Consider the following 20,424-nt stretch of genomic DNA (forward strand, 5'->3'; position numbering starts at 1 on the left):
TTTAAGGTCACATACTGTAGACCAGGGGTCTTCAACAGGGGGTCCGGGACCCCTAGGGGGTCCTCCAAATCTTTGAGCGATAGAAACCTTTTTCCTTCTTTTTTATATTAACCACTTGAATCCTAGCGTCCGTATTCTGAGAACTTTAGCCAAAAATAGCCGATCTACAAGCTCACAATGCCTTGCAGCTTTGGTGTAGAGGAGAAAAAGAGCAGACTACGTACACAGTGAAAGGTCAAGTTTATTAAGTATTGACGGTTCAAGTGGTTAAATATCTGAAAACACAAATTGACATGAATCCAAAATACACTGGCGATTGTGCTGTCAAACAATGAAACTATGGAATCTATGAACAGGTTGTGGGGGTCCCTGCTTCATCTCTCTCTCAGCTAAGGGGTCCCTGCTTCATCTCTCTCTCAACTGAGGGGTCCTTGGCCTGAAAACGTTGAAGACCCCTGATCTAAAGGACGTTGAGAGGTGCAGGTCAGTGATGTGACGTTGGTCAGACGTCAGGTCAGAGGTCAGAGGTCAGTGATGTCCCAGACGTATTTGACAGGAAAGTCTTTCATCTTCTCCTGGTAAACACGGTCAAAACGCTCACTGTGGGCCACGGTCAGGTGGTTCTTCCAGTCTCCTATGGTTCCTACAGGAATACACACACATATACACAACACTGTAAATGGTTCCTACAATAATACACATAGGGATGGGTATCGTCTGCAATATTTTTAATGGTATCGATCGCATGACATCGATACTATCGGGTATCGGTTCACGTAAAAACGAACGATACCTCGTTTCGATACTCTGGAACGCACCCCTGGCCGGTCACATCTGTAACAGTTGGGCTACTGAGAGTTTAATGACTGCTTTAGTAGGCTACACTCGTTACTGTGCAAAATAGCCGACAATATCCTATAATGTTTATTATTATGATGAATATCCAACGTCTATACTCTCCGCTCCGCCACACTGTGTGATCATCATCATCACCTCTGCTCTACCGCAGCAGCCAGTGAGTCACCACTCTTTCCGTGTTGAAGTTAAACTTAGTATCGAAAATGGTATCGAAAAGGGTATCGTATCGATTCCCAGGTATCGAAAAAGGTATCGTATCGAATATCGATTCAAAGGTGAACGATACCCATCCCTAAATACACATATACAACACTGTCAGGTGATTCTATCAGTCTCCAATGGTTCTTAAAAGCATACACATACACACACAAACACACACACACACACACAACACTGTCAGATGGTTCTTCCAGTCTCAGATGGTACCTAAAGGAATACACATACAGTACAATAAACAATAAACAAGAGGTTTAAAACATGTCTGTAGCAAGGGTGAGATTTGCTTTATTCTTCAGATATAGATTTCACCATGAGTATCTGTGAGAATAGATACTTTGACTCAAGTACTGGTTGAGTATTTCATGGTATTATTACTTGCACCAGCAGAGCGTGCAAGTACTGCGATCGGCTGTATGTCGGTGTCCTTCTTTGTTTAAATGGTAAATGGTGCATTTATATAGCGCTTTTATCCAAAGCGCTTTACAGAGATTGTGCTTTACATTCACCCATTCACGCACACATTCATACAGCGGTGGCGGAGGAAACCATGCAAGGCACCAACCTGCTCACCGGGAGCAATTAGAGGTTCAGAGTCTTGCTTCAAGGACTCTTCGACATTAACTCAGGGGGAGCCCGGATTCCAACTGGGAACCCTTCGGGAACCCTTCGTGCTCTAATATAGGTTTCTCTACCCCTGAGCTATGCCGCCCCACAAGCCCGTAGCCCAATCAGGGACCAGCATCTCTGGCAATGTCGTCATTAACAGCCAATGAGGGACCAGCATTCCTGGTGATGCCAGTGGTGATGGCGCACAAGTAGGCCATAATGTACATGGCCTACTTGTGCACAAAGTGCAAGTTGGCACTTCGGCAGTTCTAGTTGTTGTGTGTGTACATGAGGGTTGTTTACCTTTCCTGAGGAACTTCCCCTTGCTCTTGTCCTTCACGTCTTCAGGTAAAAACTCGTAGTTTGCTTTCTGGTCGTTCTTCATGTTGTTGAAGGTCGCTCGCTTCACGATGTCGTCTACGACGGCGTCTGTGACCTGCTTCCCTACGAAGTCACACACACGCACCACCACCGACCGCAAGTCCTGAACACACACACACACACACACACACACACACACACACACACACACACACACACACACACACACACACACACACACACACACACACACACACACACACACACACACACGTTCATATGAGCAGAAGTGTTTTCGCGTGTGCGTGTAACGGAGGTGATCCGAACCTCCCCACCCGGGCTTCGAACCCGGGCCTCCCACGTGAAAGTCCAATATCTTAACCATTACTCCAAAGGGATATCCCTATGGAACAAGGGAGATACTAGACTTTTGAGGCCTCAAGGCTGGGGCTGCCGCTCTCTCCGCCGCGTGCGTGCATGCATGCATGCGTGTGTGCGTGCGTGCACGTGTTGCCTCTAACCTTGATCATCTCCTCGTAGGTGAGGAAGAGGATGTTGAACTTGTCGTGGTTTTTGTACCATTCTCTGACGTGATCGAACCAGCAGCCACCAATCACTGCACAGGACAGAGAGACAGACATCTGAACCAACCAATCACTGCACAAGACAGAGAGACAGACATCTGAACCATCCAATCACTGCACAGAGACACAGACAGACATCTGCACCATCCAATAACTGCACAGAGACACAGACAGACATCTGAACCATCCAATCACTGCACAGAGAAACAGAATCACTGCACAGAGACACAGACAGACATCTGCACCATCCAATCACTGCACAGAGACACAGACAGACATCTGAACCATCCAATCACTGCACAGAGACATAGACAGACATCTGAATCCTCCAATCACTGCACAGATTCAATTTTGAAGTGCTATTGCTAAGTTAGTTTCTGAAAAGGTTTGCTTTTAGTTGAGTTTTTATTATTATTTTGTATTTATCGTAATATGGGGTATGCTTGATCAGAGTGGCTTATTGAAAACCATTGCATTAGGAAATGGACCCCATAACTGTGAGAGTTACAGACCTGTAACTTTCTTTTTTACCAAATGGGTTCCCAGATTGTTTGGATCCTAACTCAGAAATAATGTAGCCCCGTTCAAAGCCCCATCCCCTCACAGACCCCTAGAGAAGAACCACCACCACAGTGACTCACTCCATCCCCTCACAGACCCCTAGAGAAGAACCACCACAGTGACTCACTCCATCCCCTCACAGACCCCTAGAGAAGAACCACCACAGTGACTCACTCCATCCCCTCACAGACCCCTAGAGAAGAACCACAGTGACTCACTCCATCCCCTCACAGACCCCTAGAGAAGAACCACCACAGTGACTCACTCCATCCCCTCACAGACCCCTAGAGAAGAACCACAGTGACTCACTCCATCCCCTCACAGACCCCTAGAGAAGAACCACCACAGTGACTCACTCCATCCCCTCACAGACCCCTAGAGAAGAACCACCACCACAGTGACTCACTCCATCCCCTCACAGACCCCTAGAGAAGAACCACCACCACAGTGACTCACTCCATCCCCTCACAGACCCCTAGAGAAGAACCACCATGACTCACTCCATCCGGTGAAGAACTTGTCCATCATCTCGTCCCAGTGAGCAGGAGACTCCAGCTTCCTCATGAACTGAGAGAAGTGCATGTAGGAGACCAGCACGTCTTTAGGGTTTCTGCTCACGTAGATCACCTGGAGAACATCTGAGTATGAGAACATCCCATCTCAGCATGAGAACATCTCAGTATGAGAACATCTCAACATGAGAACATCTCAACATGAGAACATCTCATCGTGAGAACATCTCAGCATGAGAACATCTCAGCATGAGAACATCTCAGCATGAGAACATCTCAGTATGAGAACATCTCAACATGAGAACATCTCAGTATGAGAACATCTCATCATGAGAACATCTCAGCATGAGAACATCTCAGTATGAGAACATCTCATCTCAGCATGAGAACATCTCAGTATGAGAACATCTCAACATGAGAACATCTCAACATGAGAACATCTCAGCATGAGAACATCTCAGCATGAGAACATCTCAGCATGAGAACATCTCAGTATGAGAACATCTCAACATGAGAACATCTCAGTATGAGAACATCTCATCATGAGAACATCTCAGTATGACTTAATGTAGTAGACCATACAGTATGGCAGTGTTTCTCAAACTTTTACATGTCAAGGTTTCCCCTTAACTCTGACACTGTACAAATGGAACCAAATGAACCCGACAACACAGACCTGTATGGGTCCATTTAGACCCCCCTAAAAGGAACCCACAGAGTCCTTGGAATCCACTTTGAGAAACACTGCAGTAGACGGTACCATATGAGTTAATGCAGGAGACAACACTGTACACCATTATGAGTTCATTAGGAAAGACATCTTTAGTGTTCCTGCTCACATACAGTAGATCACCTGTGGGTGCATACATTTGGTGCAATAATTTGGGTGCATTTGTTGGACCATGCATTTTCTGTACATGTGTGGGTGCATGCATAAGGTTGCATGGATTTGGGTGCAGCATGCACATCTGAGGGTGCATGCATTTGATTGCATGCATTTGGGTACATGCATGAGGGTACATGCATGAGGTTGCATGTGTGGGTATGCATTTGGTGTAGTTATGGTGCATGCAGGGATGCATGCATCAGTGTTTGTTGCGACCGTTAGGTCGAAAGTTACTATGAAAACCTCCACCGGCTCCCTCTGTCTGTCTGTCCCTCTGTCTGTATGTCACGCCACGTCACGCTTTTGCCCTACTCATATCTCCGCCACCGTTGCCCCTATCCATGCCAAACTTTGCACACACACTCCTTGGCTGCCAAACCACCCCTCATTTCTCACATGGCCCTCTTCTAGCGCCACCAAGAGGTTGTATACATGCGACCTGATGGTCGCTTATCTCCCGATTAGGGAGTCTTACTGGTATAGGTGTATTGTGCAGACCCACCTTGGCCTTCTTGCGCTGCAGCCCGGTGGGCATGTGGTGCTGGTGCAGGTGACTACAGAAGAGACGTGGGGACCGCTGGGAGTTGTAGTCCAGGCCTTTGTACTGGTACTCCAACCAGGGCATCCACTGGAAGGTGGTCCTGTCCTTCATCTCCGGGAAGTCTTCCTCGAAGATCAGCGTGATGATGCGCTGCGTCCACACTGTCCCTGAATGGGGACATAACTCACTGAGGTTAGGATAGTCTGTCCTCACTGTCCCTGGATGAGGACACACCTCACTGAGGTTAGTCTGTCCTCACTGTCCCTGGATGAGGACACACCTCACTGAGGTTAGGATAGTCTGTCCTCACTGTCCCTGGATGAGGACACACCTCACTGAGGTTAGGATAGTCTGTCCTCACTGTCCCTGGATGAGGACACACCTCACTGAGGTTAGTCTGTCCTCACTGTCCCTGGATGAGGACACACCTCACTGAGGTTAGGATAGTCTGTCCTCACTGTCCCTGGATGAGGACACACCTCACTGAGGTTAGTCTGTCCTCACTGTCCCTGTGTGAGGACACACCTCACTGAGGTTAGGATAGTCTGTCCACACTGTCCCTGAATGGGGACACACCTCACTGAGGATAGTCTGTCCTCACTGTCCCTGTGTGAGGACACACCTCACTGAGGTTAGTCTGTCCTCACTGTCCCTGGATGAGGACACACCTCACTGAGGTTAGTCTGTCCACACTGTCCCTGGATGAGGACACACCTCACTGAGGTTAGGATAGTCTGTCCTCACTGTCCCTGGATGAGGACACACCTCACTGAGGTTAGGATAGTCTGTCCTCACTGTCCCTGGATGAGGACACACCTCACTGAGGTTAGGATAGTCTGTCCTCACTGTCCCTGGATGAGGACACACCTCACTGAGGTTAGGATAGTCTGTCCTCACTGTCCCTGGATGAGGACATACCTCACTGAGGTTAGGATAGTCTGTCCTCACTGTCCCTGGATGAGGACACACCTCACTGAGGTTAGGATAGTCTGTCCTCACTGTCCCTGGATGACAGGGGGGTCCACACTTTGTTCAAAGGAGGCCACTTTAGAAAAAAAAAAAAAAAAACTGTATCTCCTGACATCATGTACTTTCAGTCGGACCAATCTGCATGGCATTGGAATCATTTAATTTAACTATCATCATCAATATTTAACCCTTTTGTCAGGTGTCTGCTCTGAACAAAACACAAAACCTCAGCCTTATTCACATTATGTAAGCAGACATGCAAGGTAAAAAATACAATAAAATATCCTTCCTTTGACCCCTTCAGAATAAGACAACAGGGAACAAATCCTGACAAATTATACTGTGGGAAATTATTCTTGTTTGACGGAGCTGGTGGGCCGTTTATGATACAGTTTAGGAATGAAGCCGCGGGCCGTGAGTCACCTTTTTAAACGTGAGTTTATGTTTCAAAAGATTTCCAAGAATTTATAAATGATGAAATAGTGAAATCAGGTACATTTTCCTTTTATTAAAAATACTGCTCTGTATGATTGACCTTGTTGGGTGAGAATACTGTTCTCTCCAAATCCACCATATCCACCATGGAAATATGTAGGCCTATGTTTTGTATGCAATGAATGATGAACACTTTGTTTATGCCATTCTTTTAAGTATTTTAACTGTAGAAGCACTTTAAACTGAAATGCATGTATGAAAGCTGCCATACAGACAATGACTATTAATAATACAAGTATTTCAGTCAGCGTCGGTCCATATAACATATTCCTTTTCCCTACTTTGTCAGACTCACCTGATTTGGGGAACGTAACAAGGAACACGTCATCGTCCCTGACCTCAAAGTGTTCCAAACCATCGATGTATTCTGGCGTCAGGTCGATGGTGTCGTCCACGATGAACACGCTGCCCTTGTACGCAAACAGAGAGTCTCCCAGGACTTTATATTCCTGCTGGGCCATCGCTGCGATCGCAGATAATCTTCTAATCTGTACTGTAAGTCCAGTAAGTCTGGGCTTTTATCAGACGTTAAAATAGTCTTTCAAGTGAAAATAAATCTAGATCTGTTTGCTTGTGAAGCAGCTTATCAAGTGATTTAAACTTTGAGGGAGGGCGAGTGCCAGCATGTATACTTTGGCTTGGCACCACTAAAAATAGTCCAGGGTCCAATACTGATGTTTCACTAAATGGTACCGCCGGCGGAGATCATAAAATGTGTGCTTTTGTATCTTCCTAGTTGGCACACGACGGTAGTGTAAATATATTTTATGTTATGCATTTTTTTTTTTTGTCTCGTCTGACACTTGGGTTGCATGCTGACCGTTGGCTTAATAATAACAATAATCACAGTTACAATCAAAACCTCCACCGGCTGTTGGTCAGTCTGTCCGTCACACGTCACGTCACACTTTTGCCCAACTCGTATCATCAAATATTCCCTCCTGATTGGCTACCATTGCCTTCTAAAGTTTGTGTATGCGACCTGACAGTCCCTTATCTCCCGATTAGGGAGTCTTACTGGTCATAAAAGCACTCTAAATCCTATTTGACATGGGTTAGGGTTAGGGTTCGTTAACATGCACACATAGACATCAAAGGGGGCTTGAGCCCCTGGCCTTTTATCCGTCTGTAAAAAGTGCCCTCTCCAGACCATGAATGCAGTTTTTACTATGGTGAAAGAAATGCAAATGCCCCCTCTTTCCATGCCATACATGAAGGCAGCATTCAATAGAATTGCCTTGTCCAAACTCTCCTGAACTTGAATGCAGCATCTTATGTTGAAAGAATGTACCCTGTCTGTGTAGAAATCCATGCCATACGCCACATCTACTTGATTATGCTTAGTTCAGCATCAAAAATAGCCAACCTCCAAGCTCACAACACGGCCTTGTGAGCTTGGAGGTCTGGTCTGCTATTTTAGATATTTCCACCAAAAGGCCTTTTTAGAAATGCCAGCCCCTGCCTCTCTATCTAACAGCCTCTGCATGTCCCTGCAGCCCAAACCTCCAGACAGAAGAGTCTGTTCTAAACTCTTTATTGTTTTGCTGCCTTATAAAAATGAAACCTCAGTCAGACTAGAGTTGTACAGTAGATCATAAACCTAATCAGCGCTGGCTACAAAACCCTTCCTTTTTAATGGTAATAATATTAAAATAATAGACGTGGGGACACATTGTGAGCTTGTAATTATTTGTTCATGACTTTTGAATGAAAACCTACTCCCATATTGAAGTAAGGGTTAAGACACACAAGACGTTGGTGTTGCAACTCTAGAGTCAACATATTAAAAATAGGACCTGGAGTTGCTCTTTACTTAAAGGACATTTTCTTGCACCTATATGACAGTGAAGTGGCAATTTAAGGACTTTTAATACCTAAAACTATAATTAACTGGTCAAACATTGGCCAAATTGACAATAACAGTAAAAGAGGCACAAGTTGTGAAAATGGCAGATCTACAAGCTCGAAACGCCTTGTGTTCTGAGGCGTTGTGAGCTTGTAGATCTACTATTTTCACAATATTTATCGGTGGAACAGAATGAAACTAAATGTAATGCCTCAACTCCTAATTCCAATTGCTTGTCAGTTCAAATATGATTTTTTTGGGGGTCACAGCCTGAAAAGGTACACATTTAATTTAAAAAGTAAATGAAAGGATGACACAAAAAGCCAGACATGATGGCTTGTTTCCAGTTTTATAATAATCAATCGATCAGAGCATTTTTTTGTCTGCCTATTTGTTTGGTGGAAAGTTGTACTTGATCAAGAAGTTGATAAAAAAAAAAATATATAATATATATAGCTTTGTTGTGGTAAGTTACAGCAGGGGCATCAATTGGGTATGGCAGGGGTATGCAGCTGCCATACCTTGGCTACAGGGGGAAATAATAAAAATGTGCCTGTTGCTAAGGTATGGCAACATGACTGGTGTCCTCGCGCGCGTGCAAGACACCAGTCATGTTGCCATACCTTAGCTTGTTCTGAACTGACGCCACTGAGTTACAGTACTTTTGCCATGTAGCTTGTAGCTTGCTTTGCTACATTTCTCTGTGGATAGCTTTGCTGTAGCTTAAGCTATATTTCATCGAGAGTAGCTTGTAGCTTAGCTTACTACATATTGCAAGTAGCTTGCCCATCACTGCCTATGGGTGCCTGGACTGGCATGCACGCACACACACACACACACGCACACACACACACACACACACACACGCACGCACACGCACACGCACGCGCACGCGCACGCGCACGCGCACGCGCACGCACGCACACACACACACACACACACACACACACACACACACACACACACACACACACACACACACACACACACACACACACACACTCTCACACACACACACACACACACACACACACACACACACACACACACACACACACACACACACACAGAGCTGAAAATCACAACAGGAAATCATCAGACTGATTTTCATCACCTGTGTCAAGCTAACGAGGGACACACACTGCTACACAGAGACACAACCATGACAGCTTCTCTTCCATAAGGTACAGCAGGTTGTTAGAAAACCTCATAACCCTCTTTAAACATCACACACATTTTACTCTGCTTTTCTCTAGGCCAAGGGTCTTCAACAGGGGGTCCGGGACCCCTAGGCGGTCCTCAAACGCAGAAGCTCAGAAGCCCATATTCGGATAACTGTAGCCAAAAATTGCCGATCTACAAGCTCACAACGCCTCGCAGGCAAAGACGTTTGGTGTAGCGGGGAAAAAGAGCAGACTAAGTACAGAGTGAAAGGTCAAGTGATGTATTGACGGTTCAAGTGGTTAAATAATCTGAAAACACAATTTGACATGAATCCAAAATACACTTATGATTGTGCTGTCAAACGATGAAACTATATGGAATCTATGAACAGGTTGTGGGGGTCCCTGCTTCATCTCTCTCTCAGCTAAGGGGTCCTTGGTCTGAAAACATTGAAGACCCCTGCTCTAGGCTACACATACTGAATAACACACATGGTTTCTCTTCTGTGATGACTGTCATTGCTGCTGTGTTTAAAGAGGTTTGATTGGGAGATGATGTTTTGGCACTGTTTGTGTACTTTTGTGTGCTTAAGGTGTGTGTGTGTGTGTGTGCGTGCCCATGTGCGTGTGTGTGTGTAGCAGAGTGACTCACTGCCTCAGCCTTATGGCCTCAGAACTCTAATATCTCCCCTGGTTCATAGGGCTATACCTTTGGTCTAGTGGTTAAGCTATGTGGAAGACCTGGGTTTGAATCCCGGGCGTTACATGTATGATGTACCACACGAGTGCTGGGAATGTTGTTTCCTCTGGCGGTCCATCCTGGGACAGGTCTGACTGGTTGTTAGAGGGGGTCCACAGGACTGGTTGTTAGAGTGTTAGAGGGGGTCCACAGGACTGGTTGTTAGAGGGGCTCCACAGGACTGGTTGTTAGAGGGGGTCCACAGGACTGGTTGTTAGAGGGGGTCCACAGGACTGGTTGTTAGAGGGGCTCCACAGGACTGGTTGTTAGAGGGGGTCCACAGGACTGGTTGTTAGAGGGGGTCCACAGGACTGGTTGTTAAAGGGGCTCCACAGGACTGGTTGTTAGAGGGGGTCCACAGGACTGGTTGTTAAAGGGGCTCCACAGGACTGGTTGTTAGAGGGGGTCCACAGGACTGGTTGTTAGAGGGGGTCCACAGGACTGGTTGTTAGAGGGGGTCCACAGGACTGGTTGTTAGAGGGGGTCCACAGGACTGGTTGTTGTTAGAGGGGGTCCACATGACTGGTTGTTAGAGGGGGTCCACAGGACTGGTTGTTAGAGGGGGTCCACAGGACTGGTTGTTAGAGGGGGTCCACAGGACTGGTTGTTAGAGGGGGTCCACAGGACTGGTTGTTAGAGGGGGTCCACATGACTGGTTGTTAGAGGGGGTCCACAGGACTGGTTGTTGTTAGAGGGGGTCCACATGACTGGTTGTTAAAGGGGGTCCACAGGACTGGTTGTTAGAGGGGGTCCACAGGACTGGTTGTTAGAGGGGGTCCACATGACTGGTTGTTAAAGGGGCTCCACAGGACTGGTTGTTAGAGGGGGTCCACAGGACTGGTTGTTAGAGGGGGTCCACAGGACTGGTTGTTAGAGGGGGTCCACAGGACTGGTTGTTAGAGGGGGTCCACAGGACTGGTTGTTGTTAGAGGGGGTCCACAGGACTGGTTGTTAGAGGGGGTCCACAGGACTGGTTGTTGTTAGAGGGGGTCCACAGGACTGGTTGTTAGAGGGGGTCCACAGGACTGGTTGTTGTTAGAGGGGGTCCACATGACTGGTTGTTAGAGGGGGTCCACAGGACTGGTTGTTAGAGGGGGTCCACAGGACTGGTTGTTAGAGGGGGTCCACAGGACTGGTTGTTAGAGGGGGTCCACAGGACTGGTTGTTAGAGGGGGTCCACATGACTGGTTGTTAGAGGGGGTCCACAGGACTGGTTGTTGTTAGAGGGGGTCCACATGACTGGTTGTTAAAGGGGGTCCACAGGACTGGTTGTTAGAGGGGGTCCACAGGACTGGTTGTTAGAGGGGGTCCACATGACTGGTTGTTAAAGGGGGTCCACAGGACTGGTTGTTAGAGGGGGTCCACAGGACTGGTTGATAGAGGGGGTCCACAGGACTGGTTGTTAAAGGGGCTCCACAGGACTGGTTGTTAGAGGGGGTCCACAGGACTGGTTGTTAGAGGGGGTCCACAGGACTGGTTGTTAGAGGGGGTCCACAGGACTGGTTGTTAGAGGGGGTCCACAGGACTGGTTGTTGTTAGAGGGGGTCCACATGACTGGTTGTTAGAGGGGGTCCACAGGACTGGTTGTTAGAGGGGGTCCACAGGACTGGTTGTTAGAGGGGGTCCACAGGACTGGTTGTTAGAGGGGGTCCACAGGACTGGTTGTTAGAGGGGGTCCACATGACTGGTTGTTAGAGGGGGTCCACAGGACTGGTTGTTGTTAGAGGGGGTCCACATGACTGGTTGTTAAAGGGGGTCCACAGGACTGGTTGTTAGAGGGGGTCCACAGGACTGGTTGTTAGAGGGGGTCCACATGACTGGTTGTTAAAGGGGGTCCACAGGACTGGTTGTTAGAGGGGGTCCACAGGACTGGTTGATAGAGGGGGTCCACAGGACTGGTTGTTAGAGGGGGTCCACATGACTGGTTGTTAAAGGGGGTCCACAGGACTGGTTGTTAGAGGGGGTCCACATGACTGGTTGTTAAAGGGGGTCCACAGGACTGGTTGTTAGAGGGGGTCCACAGGACTGGTTGATAGAGGGGGTCCACAGGACTGGTTGTTAGAGGGGGTCCACAGGACTGGTTGTTAGAGGGGGTCCACAGGACTGGTTGATAGAGGGGGTCCACAGGACTGGTTGTTAAAGGGGCTCCACAGGACTGGTTGATAGAGGGGGTCCACATGACTGGTTGTTAAAGGGGGTCCACATGACTGGTTGTTAAAGGGGGTCCACAGGACTGGTTGTTAGAGGGGGTCCACAGGACTGGTTGTTAGAGGGGGTCCACAGGACTGGTTGTTAGAGGGGGTCCACAGGACTGGTTGTTAAAGGGGCTCCACAGGACTGGTTGATAGAGGGGGTCCACAGGACTGGTTGATAGAGGGGGTCCACAGGACTGGTTGTTGTTAGAGGGGGTCCACAGGACTGGTTGATAGAGGGGGTCCACAGGACTGGTTGTTAGAGGGGGTCCACAGGACTGGTTGTTAGAGGGGGTCCACAGGACTGGTTGTTAGAGGGGGTCCACAGGACTGGTTGATAGAGGGGGTCCACAGGACCGGTTGTTGTTAGAGGGGGTCCACAGGACTGGTTGTTAGAGGGGGTCCACAGGACTGGTTGTTAGAGGGGGTCCACAGGACTGGTTGTTAGAGGGGGTCCACAGGACTGGTTGTTAGAGGGGGTCCACAGGACTGGTTGTTAGAGGGGGTCCACAGGACTGGTTGTTAGAGGGGGTCCACAGGACTGGTTGTTAGAGGGGGTCCACAGGACCGGTTGTTGTTAGAGGGGGTCCACAGGACTGGTTGTTAGAGGGGGTCCACAGGACTGGTTGTTAGAGGGGGTCCACAGGACTGGTTGTTAGAGGGGGTCCACAGGACTGGTTGATAGAGGGGGTCCACAGGACTGGTTGTTAGAGGGGGTCCACAGGACTGGTTGTTAAAGGGGCTCCACAGGACTGGTTGTTAGAGGGGGTCCACAGGACTGGTTGTTAAAGGGGCTCCACAGGACTGGTTGTTAGAGGGGGTCCACAGGACTGGTTGTTAGAGGGGGTCCACAGGACTGGTTGTTAGAGGGGGTCCACAGGACTGGTTGTTAAAGGGGCTCCACAGGACTGGTTGTTAAAGGGGGTCCACAGGACTGGTTGTTAGAGGGGGTCCACAGGACTGGTTGTTAGAGGGGGTCCACAGGACTGGTTGTTAGAGGGGGTCCACAGGACTGGTTGTTAGAGGGGGTCCACAGGACTGGTTGTTAGAGGGGGTCCACAGGACTGGTTGTTAGAGGGGGTCCACAGGACTGGTTGTTAAAGGGGCTCCACAGGACTGGTTGTTAAAGGGGCTCCACAGGACTGGTTGTTAGAGGGGCTCCACAGGACTGGTTGTTAGAGGGGGTCCACAGGACTGGTTGTTAGAGGGGGTCCACGTACAGTCTGCCTTGATTTGTAACCTACAATATTTATTGCGACCTACACTCTCATACTATCCAAACCTCCACCAGCCGTCAGTCTGTCCTTCCTTCCTTCCTTCCGTCACGTCACGTCACTCGTCACACGTCACACTTTCCCCCTACTCATATCTCCGCCACCGTTGCCCAGATCCATGCCAAAATGTCCACACAAACTCCTTGCCTGCCAAACTACAACCTCCAAGGATCCCCGGAGCTCCAGGTCCCTGGGGGACCCCCAGGTGTAAAAAATGACCAAATGTGCAAAAATGACCACCCCAACGGGGCTGCTCACGGGGAATTCCCGGGGACCACCGACTCCTGGTGCTCCAGAACGGATGCAAAAGTGGTGGCGCCCCCAGTGGAGGACCACCTCCACTGCAGCTCACATAAAATGCCTTAACTCGGGCTAGGAGCGTCCGGGACAGCCGGGGCCGGTACCTATTCGTCCGCCTCGGCGGCACGGAGACCCCACCCTTCTCACATGGCCCTCTTCTAGCGCCACCATGAGGCCGATTCTTGCAAAACCCATTTTTGGACACTGCTCCTAAAATTTTTGCCCTAAAATCACGCAAATCGGTACACAGTATGTCTACACTCATGTCATCAACTTGGATCTGTCCCATAGCGATTTTTTAAACACATTTTTGGACACTGCTCATACAGATTTTGCCCTAAAATCACACAAATCGCACAGTATCTCTACAGTCATGTAATCAAAACGCATCTGTCCCATCTAGCGCCACCATCAGGACGATTTTGGTAAAACAAACTTTTGGCCTATTTGTCGAGATAAGCGACCGTATTAGGGAGTCTTACTGGTGTCCTTGTATTCAATTTCCTAAGTGTGGATATAAACCAGTAAGACTCCCTAATCGGGAGATAAGCGTGATTTTAGGGCAAAATCTGTAGGAGCAGTGTCCAAAAATGTGTTTTGCAAGAATCGGCCTCATGGTGGCGCTAGAAGAGGGGTATGTGAGAATTGAGTGGTGGAGGTTGTGGTTTGGCAGCCAAGGAGTGTGTGTGTGAAAAATTTGGCATGGATCTGGGCAACGGTGGTGGAGATATGAGCAGGGCAAAAGTGTGACGTGTGACAGACTGACAAGACTGGCAGACTGACAGACTGATGGACTGACAGCCGGTGGAGGTTTCGATAGCAACTGCGACCTAAGCCTCTTTCACACAGTATAGGTGAAATCCATGTGAACGCACGCATCCCATTTCCAATGGGGACCTGATGCGTGACAGTCCGTCTAGTGCGATACGGCAGAGTTGTCACTGACAGGAAATGGGGGGAGAGATGGGGAGTTAAAGGTCAACAAGAGACAGTGACATACTGTACAATGAATGATCTACACAGCCTCTGTAACTGTCATCTCCAGTGCCGAAGGGTTTTCAGATGTTCTGGACATTCTTTGTACAGAATATGTGCCTTAGTTTTATCATTATCAAATTAATATTAATTGGTGGATTTAAATAAATAATCAGAGCGATATCTCTGGTCTGTACTTGTGTTATTGAAGGGAACTTGCTAAAACAAGGGGCAGGCCTATGGCCACAGCCTGCGGCTTCATTCCTAGAAGTAAGCCATTTACCATGAGAGGGAGTGGGTTGTTGGCTGATTTACCACTGTTTCAGGGTTGTGGCATGACCACGACCCTCGAATGGTAAATTGCTTTTCTACCACTTCTACCATATAAATGAAAGAAAACACAGTAGCAAGGTTGGAAATGTTACAACTGCAACACAACAGTGGGCGGGGTCCATGAGGCAACTCAAGGTTGTTGACTGATTTACCACCGTTTTAAGCCAATCAGAATCCAGTATCTGAACATGTGACCACAAAAAGTGGTAGAATGTGTATTACTAGTCCTGTGCCCGGGGGTTTGCACACTGCACAGTAGAGGGATTCAATGTAGGAGTCTCAGTAATGTGTAAAAGTGTTAGAATGTGTATTACTAGTCCTGTGCCCGGGGGTTTGCACACTGCACAGTAGAGGGATTCAATGTAGGAGTCTCAGTAACGTTGGAGAACCCAGACCGGTGCCCGTTGGGCAGAACACTCACCACCAGTAAGACTCCCTAATCGGGAGATAAGTTGGTCGCTTATCTCCTCAAATAGGCCAAAAGTTTGTTTTACCAATTATCAAGACATACGGGCAGTTGACAGTTTGCCATGTTTACTCATTGAAGTTGAATCTCCATATATGGAGATAACCTACGCATCACACTAAGTCTGACCTCACCAGCCCATATTTGGGCATGAGCAACTTATGTCTCCATATATGGAGATATGATGACATCACACAGTCCTCAGCCGATGATGTGGCGTGATGTCATACAATACACAAACGAGCCCTACAGTATAAAGGGGCAATTCTTGCCAGGAAAGAAGCATTTCTTCGACTCAGACCTTATCGCCAGGGTTGGCTTATAGCAGCTGTCGGTAGATAATGCCGGTCTTATATACTCATTGAAGTTGAATCTCCATATATGGAGATAACCTACGCATCACACTAAGTCTGACCTCACCAGCCCATATTTGGGCATGAGCAACTTATGTCTCCATATATGGAGATATGATGACATCACACAGTCCTCAGCCGATGATGTGGCGTGATGTCATACAATACACAAACGTCATACTGACGTCAGCAGTGTGATGTCATACTGATGCGGAGATATGAGCAGGGCAAAGGTGTGACGTGTGACGTGTGACCGACCGACCGACCGACCGACCGACCGACCGACCGACCGACCGACCGACGGACGGCCGGTGGAGGTTTTGATACCAGTAAGACTCCCTAATCGGGAGATAAGCGACCGTTGGTCGCTTATCTCCACAAATATCACAACCTCCACCTCTCACGTCATACGGGTAGCCATAGTTACACCTGGAATGTTGAATCTCCATATATGGAGATAACCTACGCATCACACAAAGTCTGACCTCACCAGCCCATACTTGGGCATGGACGACTTATATCTCCATATACGGAGATGGCCATATATGGAGATACGATGACATCACAGAGTCCACAGCTGATGATGTGGCGTGATGTCATACAATACACAAACAAGCCCTATATAAAGGGGCAATTCTCACCAGGGAAGAGAGCATTGCCTGGAATGTTGAATCTCCATATATGGAGATAACCTACGCATCACACAAAGTCTGACCTCACCAGCCCATACTTGGGCATGGACGACTTATATCTCCATATACGGAGATGGCCATATATGGAGATACGATGACATCACAGAGTCCACAGCTGATGATGTGGCGTGATGTCATACAATAAACAAACAAGCCCTATATACTGATGCGATACGATGACATCACAGAGTCCACAGCTGATGATGTGGCGTGATGTCATACAATAAACAAACAAGCCCTATATACTGATGCGGAGATATGAGCAGGGCAAAGGTGTGACGTGTGACGTGTGACCGACCGACCGACCGACCGACCGACCGACCGACGGCCGGTGGAGGTTTTCATAGTAAACTGCTCCCTGACGGTCGCAATCAGTGATGTCAGCATGCAGACAGACGGTCAGACGGCGGACGGACAGACATTCGGTAAATTAATAGTTAGATAAATGGCCTGCCAGCTCCGTCAAAGAAGAATATTTTCCCAGGGTTTTATTTGTCAGGATTCCTTGTTCCCTGTTGTCTTATTCTGAAGGGCTCAAAGAAAGGCTGTTTGGTTGTATTTTGACCTTGCACGTCTGCTTACATTTAGTGTGAAATAATATGTGTGTTTTGTTCAGAGCTCACACCTGACAAAAGACCATTGATATTAAATACTGATGACGATAGTTAAATAAAATGTATGTGACTTTGGTGACATTTACACAGGCACGTTTTATTGCGATTAAAACGAATCCTGTAACGTATTGTCGGAAAATGCGCAACGTTTGGGCATGTGTGAGTCAGTGTGACGAGTGCGACGCATGCGTATTCTTTTGCGAATCAAATAAACAAATCCGGTGGTTGCGATTCGCTACAGCATGTGGTTCACTGTTGGTGTGAATTCATCCGCCTCAAATGCAGGCAAACATTGTGGTAGAGCCCTTACAGTAGCAGGTTAGATTCCAGTATTCCACTCCCGACCGCCCGCTTAGATTTCTGACCGCTGCTCCCTCCGCAGAGGAGGGCTTTATTGGCATGAGAAAACACTTTACATTGGCAAAGCAGAAGTGTACACAATACAACACAATACAATACAATACAATACAGTACAGTACAATACAATACAATACAATACAGTACAGTACAGTACAGTACAATACAATACAATACAATACAATACAATACAGTACAGTACAGTACAGTACAGTACAGTACAGTACAGTACAATACAATACAATACAATACAATACAATACAATACAATACAATACAATACAATACAATACAATACAATACAATACAGTACAGTACAGTACAGTACAGTACAATACAATACAATACAATACAGTACAATACAACACAATACAACCAGAACACAACACAACCAGAACACAATATGTATCCTACAAGTGAAAGGCGTGTAACAGTTTTCATGTCTGAGTCTCTCTTTTTCTCTCTTTCTTTCTCTCGCTCTCTCCCTCGCTCGCTCTCTGTGCCATACGGAGATGCATATTACACACAGAGGGAGGGAGGGAGGGTGGGAGGGAGGGAGGGAGAGTGACGTTCTCCTCTGCACAAATAAGCTCTAGCCTATAATTATGGTTTATTGGCTTTTGCAGTCCCGCGGCTGTTTAAATAGTTTTGGACGCCCGTGTCTAACTGCATGTATTTAAAAAAGGAAAACAAGGAAGTGTTGTCATAGGATCCATGTTCTGTCACTGCATTGTCTATTTCTCGCCTCAAATGTTTTTAAAAACATTCTTGAGAGATTCTTGGGGGGGGGGGGGGGGGGGGAGTGGGACTGAGTTACCAGGGCCCAAGATGGAGGGGCCTTAATTCATTTTATACTTTAGCTATTGAAAAATAGCAGATATACAAGCTCACAGCGCTGCACGCTTTGTAGATCTGCTACTTTTGAAAAGTCGTGAAAATATGTGCAAATCTTTGAATATAGCCTTTGTATTTTTTAAGCGAACATTTGTAACTCAAATCTAGATTCGGGGGTGGTCCCTGAAACTAAATATTTTGAGATGAGGGTCCGTGGCCAAATACATATCATTTTGGGGGTCCTTCACATGAAAAGGTTTGAGCACCACTGACATAGAAACATAGGTTTAATAAAAAAACAAAAAAAAAACACAAAGACTTGCACAAGATTTTTCAAAAATAGCAGATCTACACTCGGTAGCAGCGCGGAACTCGGTGCCATGCTGTGAGCTTGAATATCTGCTATTTTTCAACAGCACAAAATAATGCGTTCCCAGTCTAGATGGGTTAAACCCCCTCCTCCCCCTATGAAGAACATTCACGGGGGGGGGGGGGGGCCCGCAGTGACTCCTTGCACCCTGCAGGGCCCAGCATGTGGGGTGACGCCCCTGGGCATGGTAGGTACTCACCTGACTTGGGGAAAGTCACCACGTAAACGTCGTCATCTCTCACTTCAAAGTCCTGGATGTTGTCTATGATCTGTGGGGTGAGGTCTAGGTTGTCATCCATCAGGAAAACACTGCCTTTGTAGGCGAACAGGGTGTCGCTCAGGAGCTTGTAGTCCTGCTGAGCCATGAGAAGACTTTATGACTTTCTATCCCCCCAAAAAATGCCAATTAAAAGCAAACCGACCAAAAGCACAAGGAACAAAGCTTTCCGTGTGGATTGCGTGGAGATGTTTGTGTAGTTTCATAACCTGGTGTTGTGCACACTGCAGCCCGAGGTAATATATTAGGAAGGGTTACTACAGGTTGTGTTAGCCTATCACAGGCCTGGGTGAGGCAGGGTCAGGGCCAGGGACGTGCAGAGAACTTTAGAGAGGCAGGGGCTGACATTTCTAAAAGGGCCTTTTGGTGGAAATATATGGAAAATAGCAGACCTCCAAGCTCACAACGCGTTGCAGCAGTGTGTGATACCACATGTCGAAAGACGTGGCCTTTCAACCCTGTTTAGATCAAGTTGGAGATGATTATCTTTTCACTGCTTAAATGCTGGATGCAACATATTATTGGTGGGTTAATTGTTTAATGCTAAAGTTGGTTAGTGTCTATGAGGCCGCAGGCGTACTAGGAAACTATAGTTCCATGTACTCATGTATGCTCATGTGTGGTTAGGATAAGTTTAAAGGGACAGCCCCTGGCATACTGTCTCGCATAACTTGAATATTGTGATTTCAGAAGTCACCACCAGTGTTCCTGTGTCAGTGTACACAGTAACAGTGTTGTGTGTCACAGTGACTGACTGGAGATGGTTGAAAAGGTTTTCTATTCCTGCATTTGGTTTTATGATGCAGGTAGGGGAAATCTCGCTTTTTCGAAGTTGTCAAGTCGACTCAGTCGACTTCATTACACAAGTCGACTCCCACCAAAGTCGGAAAAAAGTTCTATTGTGAAAATAGCAGATCTACATGCTCACAACGCCTCGCAACGCAGTCGTTAAGGTATCACTACTCACCCCACAGAGGTTAGGGTTAGGTTGACTTGTAGAATAGCGAGGGGGGAGTTTAACCCATTTAGACTGGGAACGCATTATTACGCATTATTTTGTGCTTTAACTGTTGAAAAATAGCAGATCT

At 47.3% G+C, this 20,424-nt stretch overlaps 1 protein-coding gene across 2 annotated transcripts; it reads right to left on the minus strand.

The window, feature by feature from the left end:
• Positions 1-223: 223 nt before the first annotated feature.
• On the minus strand, positions 224-19,561 carry LOC308305812 (amine sulfotransferase-like). 2 transcript variants are annotated; one of them, XM_080750691.1, is made up of 6 exons: positions 19,259-19,561; positions 5,050-5,255; positions 3,650-3,776; positions 2,526-2,620; positions 1,987-2,167; positions 224-643 (listed from the first exon to the last, which is right to left on the minus strand). In XM_080750691.1, exons 1-6 carry the CDS (start codon positions 19,422-19,424, stop codon positions 522-524), a joined length of 897 nt encoding a protein of 298 aa, XP_080606817.1. In that variant the 5' UTR covers positions 19,425-19,561; the 3' UTR covers positions 224-521. The 2 variants fall into 2 exon arrangements, with proteins under 2 accessions (XP_080606817.1, XP_080606816.1); XM_080750690.1 differs by lacking the exon at positions 19,259-19,561 and adding an exon at positions 6,848-8,875.
• Positions 19,562-20,424: the final 863 nt, after the last annotated feature.

This window comes from Nannobrachium achirus (assembly GCF_963921795.1).
Source record: "Nannobrachium achirus genome assembly, chromosome: 20".
Classification (NCBI taxonomy): Eukaryota; Metazoa; Chordata; class Actinopteri; order Myctophiformes; family Myctophidae; genus Nannobrachium; species Nannobrachium achirus.